Source organism: Elgaria multicarinata, chromosome 5 (genome assembly GCF_023053635.1).
Source record: "Elgaria multicarinata webbii isolate HBS135686 ecotype San Diego chromosome 5, rElgMul1.1.pri, whole genome shotgun sequence".
Lineage (NCBI taxonomy): Eukaryota > Metazoa > Chordata > Lepidosauria > Squamata > Anguidae > Elgaria > Elgaria multicarinata.
The window spans coordinates 42,068,270-42,083,215 of NC_086175.1; the positions used below are offsets into that span (position 1 = coordinate 42,068,270).

The 14,946-nt window shown below is 39.3% G+C and overlaps 1 protein-coding gene across 1 annotated transcript in view; it reads left to right on the forward strand.

The window, feature by feature from the left end:
• Nucleotides 1-14,946, forward strand: part of ST6GAL2 (ST6 beta-galactoside alpha-2,6-sialyltransferase 2) — a 61,618-nt gene that overhangs the window by 44,682 nt on the left and 1,990 nt on the right. The window contains exons 3-5 of the mRNA XM_063127475.1: nt 500-597; nt 2,911-3,012; nt 5,558-5,732. Of these exons, the coding sequence (XP_062983545.1) occupies nt 500-597; nt 2,911-3,012; nt 5,558-5,732 (375 nt within the window). The remainder of the gene's footprint in view (nt 1-499; nt 598-2,910; nt 3,013-5,557; nt 5,733-14,946) is intronic.

Here is a 14,946-nt window from a genome sequence, read left to right on the forward strand (position 1 = left end):
CTTTGCATGTGTGGAACTGCTATATATCCTGGTAGAACAATGCTTTGTTTGCATGAACTGCTAACTTTAATTTTGAAAGCTTAACAAAATTCCTTTGTATAGGTCTGTGCTTGATTAGAGGCAGGCAAACTGGAGCCTCCCAACTGTTTTGAACTACAACACCCATAAGCCCCAGCCAGCATGTCCAATAGACAAGTATTATGTGAGTTTTAGTCTAAAATATCTGGAGTGTATATGTTTGCCTCCCCCATCTTAAATCATTCTCCGACTCTACTGAATTTTCAGTGGGTTTGAGCAGTGCAAACACGCATAATGGATGGAGAATATTTGTATTGTATTAATGATTGGGTATGTTATCACTGTTTAAGTCTGCAATTGTAAATGCACTTACTAGAGAATAACCCTAATTGAAAACAGTTCTACTTAAATCCAAGTACACGTGCACATGATTGCACACTGTACAGAAACACAATTAAATGTAGCTCTTGTCCGGCTTTAGATTCCCATGATGCAGTTCTGCGATTCAATTCTGCTCCAACACGAGGGTATGAAAAAGATGTTGGAAACAAAACTACCATGCGCATCATTAATTCCCAAGTAAGTCACTCGAATGTCTACACATCTGTATTGTTTTCTAGTCCATTATGGATGTTTCTATTAACACTATGGAATTACTGAACACTGTTTCATTATTTATTTATTTTACAATATGCAACATGAACTTAGAACAAAGCATTCGACACAGCTTCTGTTAACTACAGAGAACTACAGATTTTATTCAGTTTCCAAAAAATGTCTGCTTACTTCTGGATCGTCAGTAAAACATCAGCCATCCAGTGCCGCTTTTGGCATAACACTTGGTTTTCTCTGAACTCTTCATTTTAATTTATTATTTATTTACAATGTTTATATACTGATCCGCATTGGAAATTTCAGAGTGGTGTACAAGATAAAATAAAATAAAAATAGAATAAAACACTTCAAAATAGATTTTAAAAGAAGCAGAATGTTCAGTGAACCGTGGCTGGTCATTAAGGAAATGCTTCCTGGAATAATTAGGTTTTCAGGAAGCCCCAAAAGGAATACAAAGTTGGTGCCTGCCTGACCTCCAGAGGCAGGGAATTCCATAGGAGGGAGGCTACCATGCTGAAGGCTGTTCCCTTGGTGGACTCCAATCGGAGAATGGGTCATTGTGGAATAATTGATAATTTCTAGCCATCATGACATTGTGGTTAGAATGTTTGGACAACATCTCCTAGGGGCTGCATACAAAAGGGGCTTGTGAGGGATGGAATAGGTATGCCTGTCCCTATGTCTTTTGTTTCTCTCCCCACATGCCCTTCTTTGGCCCGTGTCATTCCTCATCCTTTTAAAAGGGCATCATGGCTACTAGGAGGAGGGCTTTCTCCGCTGTGGCACCCCGGTTGTGGAACGAGCTCCCCAGAGAGGTCCGCCTGGCGCCTACACTGTACTCCTTTCGTCGCCAGCTGAAGACCTTTTTATTCACTTAGTATTTTAACACTTAATTTTAACTTAAATTTAAATTTTACTGTTTTAACTCTGTATTTTAATCCTATATCAACTTTGCTGTGTGGTTTTATCCTGGTTGCGCTTTTTATACTGTATTTCGTAATTGTGTTTTAACCTGTTGGGTGTTTTACTGTGGTTTTAATTTTTGTGAACCGCCCAGAGAGCTTCGGCTATTGGGCGGTATAAAAATGTAATAAATAAATAAATAAATAAATAAATGAACTTCACAATTCTGTTATGCATGGGAGGAAACAAACCAAGATAAAGATGTTAAGCAACAATGCAAACAAATGAAGGTGTAGAAGCAGGAACAAATATAGGTACTAGAGTCAACCTAAAGTTTCATAAGCAAAGCAAACTGGAACACTTTTTGTAAATCAGCAGTGCCCTCTTGTGGTGACCATATCATGGCTTCACTTCAAAAGGAAAGGCTTATTTTGTAGCCATTTTGATTTTTAGTTTCCCCAGCTATGAATTGCAGCTAATAATAGCAACCCACCTCTTCCAGTCCCTCAGTCCAATAATTGTCTTCTAGATGTGGTGGGGGAACGGGATGCTCAATAGATCAGATATTCCATGAATGCAACTCCATGCATTAGGGCTGGAGAACACGTAGCCATCAAGCTTCCAGGTGCCTTCTACTGGAGTGTAATGGAGTGAGGCATTCAACCAACTATAAAATGACACAATCCCTACCCTATACAGCTAGTCCAGTTAAAAGAGATGTTAATGTTTATTGGCAGGAGGAGTCATTCATCTAATGCAAATTGACTTCAGCTGAGCAAACATTAATTGCACAATGCAGACAAAGTTAAGTACTCTGGGCAGCTTGATCATAAGCAGGGTCTTCAAAACTAAATTCTACTGAATTCAGTGTGCTTACAGTATTTCCCAGTATGCTTGGGTTGGGTTTTAAATTTTATTGATTTCAATGGGGGAGCCTACATGGCGAAAAGATGGTATAGTGGCAGAGTAATGGAAATTCCAAAGTGGCACCTGGTATGAGATATATAGTGATTCCAATACCATCACGGGTACTGCTGAACAGGCAGCAGTGACACCAGCTCAACTGCTTTGTTTGTGACTTAAGGATGCAACCCTACGCATTTTTAGACAAAAAAAAAATAACTACAATTTTCAGCATTCCCCAGACAGAGAATGCTGGGCGTTTTAGGACTTTCCCCCTGTGTAAACATGCCTAGGAATGCTCCCTATACTGCAACTTGAGTTCTGAGAAGATGCTCTTTTTTTCCAACGAGTGAACTAGCATCTTAAAACTTTGCCAGGACATTTTAGAGCTCCATACATATCTTCGTTTTTCACTTTGGTGTTGATGGTTTTTAATGGATGTGGGCTTTGATGTTGTTTTGTATTTGACAGATACTTACTAATCCTAGCCATCACTTCATTGAGAACTCGTTATATAAAGATGTTATTCTAGTTGCTTGGGATCCTGCTCCCTATTCTGCAAATCTGAATGTGGTAAGTCTCCAGCCAGGGTTCTTTTAACACCAGTTTGTAATCTCATTATTGAAAATAAATTAGGTTCAATATGCTCTTTGTGCCTTCTTTCAAAACTGAAAATTCTTCCAGGCCAGAGTTTCTCCAGCAAAATAGCATAAGCCAGGAAGTCCAATAGAGGAGGGGTCCACCTGTTCTGGTGCATTGGTTTGGCCCTGCTCTGGCTGGTTTACCCCAGCGACAGTTAACACATGAATTAGCTCAGTTCTCATGTAGATTCAGCATGCCTGACTCTTGTAAGCTCTTCATCTAGAACAGGGGTGCACAACCTGTGGCTCATAGCAACCTGTGTCCCACCCCCGACATGTGTTGTGTGGGCCCCATCCTCCTCCATATTGCCGCCAAATTCTCCTACCCACATACTCATGCACACACACACACACTAATGATCGTGTGAACGCAGCAATGCTAGTTGCACTTGGGTGGTGGTGGAGGAGGAGGAGGAGCCTAAAGCCTCCCCTCCCAGCAATCCAGCAGCAGCTGCCATGGTGGGGTTGAAGCTGCAATACAGTCAGGCGAGGCCATAGCTTTGCATGCAGAAGGTCCCAGATTCAATCCCTGGTATCTCCAGGTAGAAAAAGGAAAGAAGTTTCCCTGAAACCCAGAAAAGAGCCATTGCTGCCAGTCAGTGTTGAGAATACTAGGATAGATGGACAGTGGTATGACTAAGTATAATGAAGCTCTCTATGTTCCAATGGGAGGGGAAGGTTTCTAGAAGCACTTTCAGAATTAAAGCATTTCATAGCTTAGAACCAGTTTTTTTTAAGCATCGAAAGGCAGTTTCTCTTCCATGTGTGTCATGTAAATTTACTCCCAGAGCGGAAAATAGTGAGATTTTATGGGAAATCGTGGGTTTTCTATGCTGTTGAATTCCTGCAACTCCTCAGGCTACAACATTTTGGATATGTTTGTTGTTTATTAAATGTATATCCCACCATTTTTCCTCCAAAGAACCCAAGGTTGTGTACATAATCCTCCTCCTCTCCATTTTATTCTCACATCAACAACCTTGTGAGGTGGGTTGGGCTGAGAGCCTGTGACTGGCCCAAAGCCATCCAGTGAGCTTCCATGGCCAAGTGGGGACTAGAAGCCGGATCTTCCAACTCCCAGCCCAACACTCTAGCTACAAATCTACACTGGATTTGGCCTCCGTGATTTAGATTTCGAAATCCGAGGCTCGAGGCTTGCACAGCCCTAATTCCTAATTTCTACCTGCAAGCCTAGTATAGTCTTCAGTTTGATGTGCACAGCATAGCTCAAGTGACAACTAGCAGAACAGCCTTCACCATAGTATGGTTCTGTCCACAATAGGTACAATCCCACTCTAGGGAGTGAATTGCCAGCATTTTCACTAACTGCTGCATTAGGATGACCATACAGTTGCATAGAAAAGGGAATTTCTGCAGGTGTCATTTGTATATATGGAGAACCTGCTAAAATTCCCTCTTCATCACAACAGTTAAAGCTCCAAGAGCTATACTAGAGTAACCAGATTTAAAAGAGGACAGGGCACCTGCAACTTTAACTGTTGTGATGAAGAGGAAATTTCACCAGGTTCTCCATAATATACAAATGACATTTGCTGAAATACCCTTTTCAATACAACTGTTAAAGATACAGGAGCCCTGTCCTCCTTTTCATATGGTCACCCTAGCTGCATAGCAGGGTGATACATTAGACATGGGGGAGAAATTTGTTCTGTTTGCATTCTGATGGGAACCTAATTTGCACTTCCCCAACACAGTCATGTTTTAGTATTCTCATTTTTTTCTGGATTTTGCAATGCAATTCTCCAACCAAAACTGCATACAATATATATATATAATATATATATATATATATATATATAGAGAGAGAGAGAGAGAGAGAGAGAGAGAGAGAGAGAAGTGCACACAAATGCATATATTAGTGAAATTAATGTACAAAAATATATTAGAGAAGCTTGCTTACAGAAATGGATATATTAGGCAAAATTGCATACAAAAATCCTGATATTAGGAGAAATGCACATGAAAATGCATACAGATTTTTATGCAGATTTTAAAAACAGTTCTCAAGCTGGTGTGAAATGGACAAAATGAACGTAAGGTTGGAAAAATGAAAAACTGAGTGAAATGGAAATTAAGAGATTCCTCCATCCCTAAGCACCATATAGATGGCAGAAGTTTGTGTCATTTTGGAGAACTCTCTATTCTCCCAACTTATTTACCCTAGAGAGTTTCACTCAAGTTTTGGACATCAGTTCTTCAGCATTAAATTGAAGATTATATTGTTATGTATTGTAGGTTTACTTAGTAGGCATTTAAAAAATCTACAAGTTCTGCTATTGTGACTGTCATCAATGCATCCTAATGGAGAGATTCATTTTCAAATAAAAGTTGCAGAAATCAAGTTTTCTTTGCTTCTATGCCATGAAGGTGTGTATTGATATCCACAGATGCTTTTGATTTAGTTTGATATTTGTTGAGACTCCAAGTAAAAGTCTGTTTTTTATTTCCCCTATCAGTGGTATAAGAAGCCAGACTACAACTTGTTTACTCCCTATGTACAGCATCGCAGGAAGAATCCAAAGCAGCCATTTTACATTCTCCATCCAAAGTTTATATGGCAACTCTGGGATATCATTCAGGAGAACACTAAGGAAAAGATACAACCCAACCCTCCATCTTCAGGTTTCATTGGTACGTGTCCCTGTTAGTAGATTTCATCATAAGTGGTATCTGAAGAATAATTATTTCAATACATATGTTGAAGTCTAGCATGTGTTACTTAATTGTGATAATACAAAATTTAGTGGAGATTGATGGAAAACATGCTTTGAAGAGGTAGATATTGTATCATCAAATGCACATATTTTATGAACTTTCCAGGACAGGATAGCATAGGATTTATGAGAAATAAACTTGTATAAAACAGGTTATTAATAAAATGTGTTCCAGAAACTATATAAGTGGTAGACAAGAAGCCCTTATTTTACCCAACTCACAGTCCAATCATACATGAATATGTTTTTTTAGAGCTGAGTCCAAACTCTCTATGTAGTTATAAAAAAGAGCTCCATTTCACTATGTGTTTTTTACTGCTACCTCAAAAAATTCTCTCTCTCTCTCTCTCTCTCTCTCTCTCTCTCTTTTTGCCTAAGTCCATAATGCAGAACACTGGTTACAGGGACATGGGCATTATCCTACATTACTCAGCCAGGGGCCTAGTTTCCTAAACTGGAACTCAAGGTTAATGGAATGTGTCAGCACAGCAAGATGAAATTATGAATGGTGATGTGCACAATAAAATACCATCAGGCAACACGTTATTCATGTAGGGCATTTTAAATATAGGGGCCACAATCCAGAGGAGCAAAAAGTGCATGTACAAATTATAATGAGAGCACATAATGGCTGTGTTCGGACACCATGATAAATGATTACTTATTGTGATGGGAACAAGCCTGTGCAAGCCACAGGCGCATGCATGACACCCCCCCACCTTCCCCTTTTCTGGTTTGGCTGCAAGAAATTCAGAAACTCTTGCTTCCAGTTTTGATTAACCACATTTTGTCATGTTGCCAGAACACAACAAATTGTGGTTAATCTTAACTATGATTTGTTTGAAAGAAGTCTACTTCAAACCATGGGTTAAAGAAGTCTACTTCAAACCATGGGGTATGAAGCTGGTTTGTTTTAACAAACCATAGTCAAGCCATAGTTTAGAGTTCAGAAAACATGCTAAACTACAGTTAATCTAAAACAGAAGTGTGTTTCTGATCCCCTTCTGCACTGGAGAGAAGGGATGGGCTGCTTGAGCCTGATGAGAGATTAGGTTCATTCTTTTTACATCCAATTGCAGGCTATGTGGTATTTTATTCCCATTTTCACTGTCATAGCACTCAGGTCTGAACTGCAAATTGCTCTTTATGTTTGCTGGCCCTGATCCAAATCTACATGCTTGCAGCAGTCAGACTTGTGCATACATAACCTCAACTGGACATGCTGAATACTGTTCATCATCTCTCAGCAAAGAACAGCAACACAACTGAACGGGTGTCTCCATTCCAACAGCTGAGTGATAGTATTTAAAATATCTAACCTAGGCTACTGATGAGCATCCAATAACTCTTTCATGCCTAATTCCCCTTCTTTGGGTATGTGGGCCCCTAGCTAGGTGGGCACTTGAATATAAAAAGGAAATCAATGGCAAAATTGGTTGTAGCACAAACAAGAGTAAAATGAAACACACACATTGCATGCATGTGCCACTATTGAATGTGAAACATATACCAAATCAATAACGAGATAGCCATGTAAAGTACTCAAAAGTAGAAATTGTGTAACAGTTTGTTTGAGAGATGGGTACAGAGGGCAAAGTAATACATGAGCATATGGTGCAATCAGTCAGCATAAATGTTTATGAGATGGGTTTTTCAGAGTGGTTATCCATCATCCAGTCTTACAGAAGATAGCTGATTTGAGCCAATGCTGACAGACTAGAAAAATGGATGTTATGAATGTCATGGGATATAAATTGGAAGATACTGCTGGGTTATTTGCAATACTAAAGTCTTACGTTTGTGGATTAAATATTGTCAGCAGCCAAATTGAGCAGTAATAAAGAAAGTAAATGAGAACTGTCATAATGTGACAGACATTTATTTTCAAAGATACACATGGGAAAGAGATATTTAAATTGACCTCAAATCAACTTAAAATTGACCTATTGTTAAAAAAAAAAAGTGCATCCCCATTCAAAGTACAGTCCTTATCTTGATTCACTGGACAGCATATAGGCTCATTCACAACTATGATTTAGACTGCAAAACTTTGTACCCATTAAGCCATATACCACGCTGAACATCTTATGTTTTAACAAAAAGAGGGACAGCTTGTTCTTCACTAGTCAAGACTGGAAATACTGTCATCCAAATCCTACACTCCACAATTTAAAGCACTCAATAATTTACTAATATCTTTAGGATTGGAATGGAGCCGTCTTATAGTTTTACTGTTTCTAACTTGTTAGAGCTGAATAGTTTCTAAGGCCAAAACCAAAGATATTTGGATGTTGGGAGTTGACTACATTTCTATTCTCCCTCCCCAGCTCCCCCCTCCATAAAACAACATTTGGGGTTTAAGATTGCAAGAAGGTCCCTGCTGGATCAGACCAAAGACCTTTCCAGTCCAGTATCCTGTTTCTAATAGTGGGGTTTACTCTTAAAATCAACCATATATATTTACATAAATAGTGGCCAACGAGATGCCTCTGGGAAGCTCTCTCTTGCTGTTGTTCCCCAGAAACTGGTATTCAGGGCACGCTGCCTCTGACCTTAGAACCATATACCCATCATGACTTGTAGGGATTGATATTCTCCATGGATTTGTCCACTCTCCTTTTAAAGCCATCTAAGAGAACAGTCCTAGACAGCATCCCAGGGGCCATTGGATTCTTTGAAAAAACCCTCTGTTTTAGACAGAGCATCATATATAATTTTATATCCCTCTGTTATGTCTTTCGTCAACCCCTTACTCACCTTTTGTCTAAACTGCATAAGCCCCAAACATTGTAAACTTTCTTTATAAGGAGCATTTCATAAGGAGTTGGTTCAGTTGCCATCTTCTCCATCTCTTCCACTTTTGAGGCGCAGTGATTAGAACTAGACACAGTATTCCAAGAATGTATGCAGTATATATTGTATAAAGGCATCATGATATTGGCAGCTTTATTTTCCATCCCTTTCCTAATGACCCCTAACATGAAATTTCATAGCAGTTGCACACTGGGAGAACAGTCTTATTAAACGATCCACCAGAATCCCAAGATCTCTTTCCTGGTCAGTCACCAGCAGCTCAGACCCCACCAGTACATATGTTAAGTCATCACTTTTTGCTCCATTGTGCATCACATTACACTGATATTGAACTGGATTTGCCATTTTAATACCTACTCACCCAGTTTGTGTAGATTGTTTTGGAGTGGTTCACAAACCCTTTTTTGTTTTTACCACCTTGGATAATCTGGTGTCATCACACACATAGTAGCCTCACCACTCACCCTAACTCCAGATCATTTATGAACATGTTACAAAGCACCGGTCCCAATGTAGAGTTGTCTGACTCCTCTTCCTTTCTCTTTGTCAAAGAAAGTTGAGATTAATAAGATATAAGGTTAGTGCTAATTTGTCACTTTTAAGAGATAATTTCCCTCTTTTAAAAGTTTATGGATCCATTGTGACAGCCAGTGTAGTGAAGTACTTAAGTATTTGGATGTGGAAACTTGGGTTCAAATTCCCATTCAGCCATGTAGTTGAATGAGTTGCCTTTGACAAGCCATGCTATCTCACAATCTGACTTACCGCACAGGCTGTTTGCAAAGATAAAATGAGATAAGCCCATATATGTCACTGTGGGCTCCTTGGAGAATGGACATGATCCAAAAGTGATAAATTTTGAAGGGAGTCTTTTCAGATGGTTAAAGAGGTGACAAGTAAGAATATGGAGTAATTTGGTGTAAAAACGCTTGCCTCTGTGCACTCCTCACCTGCCAACTGCAGTACAGACTGTGAAGAACTGTTGTGTTATCAGATTCCCAAACAACATACACAGATGAACCATAATAAAGCCATGGAAGTTCATAGCAAAGTCTCACTCCGTAAAACTTCTACTGTCCCACATAATTTTCCATCCTGATAAGCATTGCCAGTGACTCATCTTGCAATTACCGTGTTCATAGATGGTTCTCGTCTTTCACCTTCATGCTTATTTATCCTTATTTGCATGCATATTTTGCACTTTTGAAAGAAGTCTACATCTCCCATGCTTCATTTTTGTTGCTAATGGAAGTGCAAACCCCAAATAAATAAATATCTCAGCACCTTTTTACTCACTGATTGACTGAGAAATCATCCTTTGATTTTTCATAACTTTAAATATTGGGGTTTTGAGTTAACATAAGGGTGATATAAAAGTTCTGTCTGTTGTGGTTAATTTGTGAAAGTTCATTGTAAGACATCATCATGAGTCAGTAAGTTTTGAACACATAAATGTGTGAACTCTCTTTCATGTCACTAGACTGTGTGTGCTGTGTGCCAAACACACTAGCTAATAAATGTTGTAGTGCTGTCTCTTTTTCAGTTTTGTATCTTTTCCTGTTACTCATCCTTCCTATAATTACCTCTATATCCCTCCACAGGTAAGGCAATCCCCTAATTACCTTACCTCTGTATCCCTGCAGAGTGCTTTTTTAAAAAAATATGAGGTCGGCTTAAGCATGAGGGAGGAACCTGCAGCTCATTACAAGAACATTTCTTATGGGCCATTCGGGACCCTTCTCACATCTGCAGAAACATCTGCCATGCTCACATTTCCATCAAGCCCTACATATTAACATCTCCATTTGATTTATGGTATGCCAGTAGTTGATTAGACCCAATGTCAGTCCTCATAAATTAGTGTAGTACTTGCCAGCACTTGCAAGACATGATGTGACCAGGATTTGAAGGCAATTTAGGAAAACAGAATAGTTACAAACTAACTTCTATATATTTTATTGAATGTGAAGATTCCTGTTTCAGGGTTTCAGAGGTAACATGACATAGCAATAATACAGCCAGGCTTCTCGGTAGCACTATATTACCTTTCATGGTATTCATAAATCAGCATGACAGGACAAGCAAGATATGATAAAAGAGCTGGTTTGTCAAACTATTGTATATCCCCCTCCAACCCCCCCCCCCACAGAGATTATAAAAATAGATTCAAACGCTTGTTGATGAGGCTTGGGTGTTGGCAGTATGTTCAGAATCACAAACCATGCTGGAAAGAAAGCTGAAGTCAAGTGGCATATTAGACTTATTTATCTACTGTGCGTTAAATTGCAGATTGTTTTCATCAGTGTAATGGGAACCAAGTTACAGCTGGTGGTAATAAGCTTGTATACACACACCCACACAAACACTCTCTATAGAACTATAGAAATACACATTTCTTGGTTGTCTTCAAATGGAAAGCTATAGATAATACTCCAAGTAAGCTTTGAAATGATTGAGATCTGAAAAAGCTATTGAAGGAAGTCCAGTGCTTCCATCAATCAGGCAATGAGCCCTGTGCTGGTGTGAATGAAGCTGAAAGTAGAGAAAAGAGCATGTTTGCATCCAAGTTCTGTTGTGTGCATTGCACCATCTGTATAATGGGGCTTATTCTTACTTGTCTTATTCAGAGATTTTTGCATGTGTTACTGGCACATTTTAAACTTTTATTTATTGAATAAATGTTACCAGCACACCAAGCATCACCAACGGGATGCTTTTGACCTGCAACTTTGGGCTCCCAATTTCATTATCCTTGACCATTGCCTATGCTGGCTGTGGCTTATGGGAGCTGGAGTCTAAAAACATCGTGAAAGTACCAGGTTAAGGAAGTTTGGTATAGAATTAGACATTAACATTAATTGAAATAAAACATGGCAGTCTTACATTTGGGACTAGCAAATGTTTTGAAACCATGGATACCTTTTGTTTTTACTTCTCTGTAACTTAAATGTTAGGTCCACAGCTTGTGAGCTGCCCCTATATTTTAATGGAGAGAGCAGACCTGCCCATACAGAATGGTGTGCACATGGATCTGTTTCCTCAATTTAAGTAAATGAAGAACTATTCCACATTGGGGAGCTTCTCAAATCAGCCTGCTACATCTCACTCAGACCAGAATAACACTTTTGGTTTTGCATGCAATACCCTGATCCCTTAAATCTAGCCATCTGTCCCAGGTAAGGAAAACTTATGCTACAGTTGGTTCAGCTAAGGGACATTATTATACCTCAGGATGGGGATGAACCCCTAAATAGGAAAGCAAAAATGAGGTAATCTTGGATAAGTTGCATGTCCATCAAGTCCAAAGCATGGTGGCCGATAGAAAACAGAATTAAGTAAGGAGATTAAAGTATGGGAATAATCCTTCACTTATAATTATTTTGTCTGTCATGGAACCTATCTACTGCACACAAAAACCAATCCATAAGTGGAAACAAATTTCGTGGAGATCAGCTAAAACACAACTGAGGGAAGAGGTGACTCTGTGTGTTCAGCACAGGACACAAAGCCCTCTGATGAGCACACAATTCCTTGGAATGCAGTCAGAGTGTCTAGCTTTTGTACAGGTAAATGGCTTTTCCTGTAAATGCCATGTGAGCTTGATATGAAACACTGGCACAATCAACATCAATTTATAGAAATGAATATATATATATATATATATATATATATGACAGTTCATATATAGAAATTTCATGGATAGTCTTTTTATTATGCTATATTGAAAACAAATATTAGGTATCTGTTTTGTTTTGACATTGTATGTCTACTTGATTTTTTATTTTATTTTTTGAACTAAAGTCAGTAATTGTGAGTGCTCATCACTTCTGGAAAATGTGTCATTTTGAACTTTAAATAACTTTTTAATATGGCGTTTTAGCTAAATTAGAAGCTGTTCTTGTATCATGATCACTTTTTGAAATGTATTATTTGATTCAGCTGTCTTAATAATGAACAGTTATTACAATAAGGTAAACAACATTACATTTTGTGTGCTTTCAGGTTTCTGAAAATGACTTTTAAATTAGTTTGCTAATTACAATGTGTAATTGAATTGCACAAAGATACATGCTGGGTGTTGACAAGCTCGTGAGCAATTAGAAATTGCTAAGAACAAATTAATCTATTTTTTAAAGAATCCTTAATATAAGTTCATGCAACAAATGTAACATTTATTTAATACTGATAAAAGATTTCCAACACATATTGCAACATTCCAGAGATTTGATCTGTGGTAATTAAGCTGATTTTGAACCATCCTTGAAATTCCTGAATTCATAAATGAGTTCTGAAATGGAAGTAAATTTAATGTGTTGTGCTTTGACACTGGCCTCTTTCTATGGTGGTGCTACCAGCATCTGAGATGAAGGTCTAGTATTTCTCCACCACATTTTCAGTGCTTTGCAAATGGCCTCTTTGAAAAGTAACCAATCTAGCCAGTCAAAGCACCAAACTAGATGTTATGACAGTCCTGTCTCAGATTCTCCTTTCTCTCCTTGTAACTTTTGGACATGCTTAATTGTGTTGCAACATTATGCACATCTCTGCCCATAGAAGGATGGGATAATGCATGATGGAATGTCTTGATACAGTAACTGTGGCAAACATTTCATTGTTTTTGGTGGAGCCCTGTCAGACTTGGCTGATGTCCAATCTTTTTGGTGGAGAAAATTCTTTTGTAATGTGTGAATAATCACTGTAGTGTGTGAGAGTCTATGGCCTTAGCTAGACCAGGCTTTATCACAGGGCAAACCTTGGGATCGTCCCTGTGCATCCACATGATGCACAGGGGATCCCGGGATCAGGGAGGGATCATCCTTCACTTGCCCCAGGATAGAGCACTCCCCTTTGGGCCCAGTTTTTTTGAGCCCGAGACCGTGGAATGTGTGGCCTGTTGCAGCAATTACTCGCCAGGAGCGCTGCGCCTATTGGGGGTAGGGTGGGGGGAACAGGGAAATGATTTTTTTTTTAAAAGCACCTACTGTATTTCTTCGATTCTTAGACACACTTTTTCCCCCATATAAACATCTCTGAAAATGGGGTGCGTCTTAGAATCGCAGGTCATTTATTATTTCTTGGAATCAAAGCTTTTTTTCTGTTGGTGGTACTGAAATTAGTGTGCGTCTTACAATCGATGGCGTCTTAGAATCGAAGAAATACAGTACCTTTAGCACACAAGCGTTCATGTGCTCCTCTTCCTTTAAAAATAAAAAATGGCGGGCACAACGCCTCTCTTCCTGAGGTCATCGCGCCTCGCATGTAAGCGGAGCAGGGATCTCGCGTTAATTGCAACGCGAGATCTTCCCTCCTCTATCGCGGACTATCAGGTAGGTCTTGCTAAGGCCTATGTTAGGGCTAGTCACACTGATCTAAGAGAACCCAATCAGGGTCAGTTTCAGAACCACCATAAAAAGCTGCTGTGGGAGAGAAATCCTTGCATCCATCACCCAGGTTGGGAGAAAAGTGCTCATCCATGCTGTGCACGCCATCTATGATGTCATCAGCATTGCCAGCTCTTAAAAGTCAAACTACATGCCATTGCTGTGTCTTTAAAATAATATCTCCCCCCTCCCCGCCCGGTTTTTCTTTACAATTGATTTTTAATGCCCCACATGTAGAGATGAGAAGTTTAATCTTGCTCTCCACTACCGAGCCAGGTTTAAGGTTCTTGTACTAGTATACAAAGCCCTAAACAACTTGGGACCAGGATACCTGAGAGTGCGCTTTCTCCCCTATCAAGCTGCCCAGTCATCTGAGGCCATGTTCCTGGTGGTTCCACATGGACCCATGTATGGTGGTCCCCTTCCTATGGGATTCTTTTTGTCTGCAGATCAGGCAGGCACCAACTTTGTATTCTTTCTGGCACGTGCTGAAAATGTTGCTGTTCTAGGAAGTCTTCCCTTAATGACCAGCCATGGTTTAACTTTATTTTAAAAATGTATTTTTACTGTGGTTTTTATTCTGGTTTTGTTCTTTTATTCTATTTGTCCACTGCTCTGAAATTCTTGAATGTGGAGTGGTATATAAATATTGTAATAAAATAAAATAAAATAAATAAATTTTACTAATATTGCCCCCCTCTTGCAGATACAGGCATTACAAAAAAAGCCCCAGTTAGTGCCGGTGGGTTTCCCCCGCCTAAACCTAAGAGCTGTGAATGTGTGGGATTATCAGTAAAATGATAACTTTAGAGGGAAGGATTAAAGCTACCTCTCTCTGTCTGTGCGTCTGTGTGTGTCCTACCTACCTGGAGAAGCTGGGGATCGAACATGGGTCTTCTGCACACAAAGCATGTGCTCTATCACACTGAGCTATTC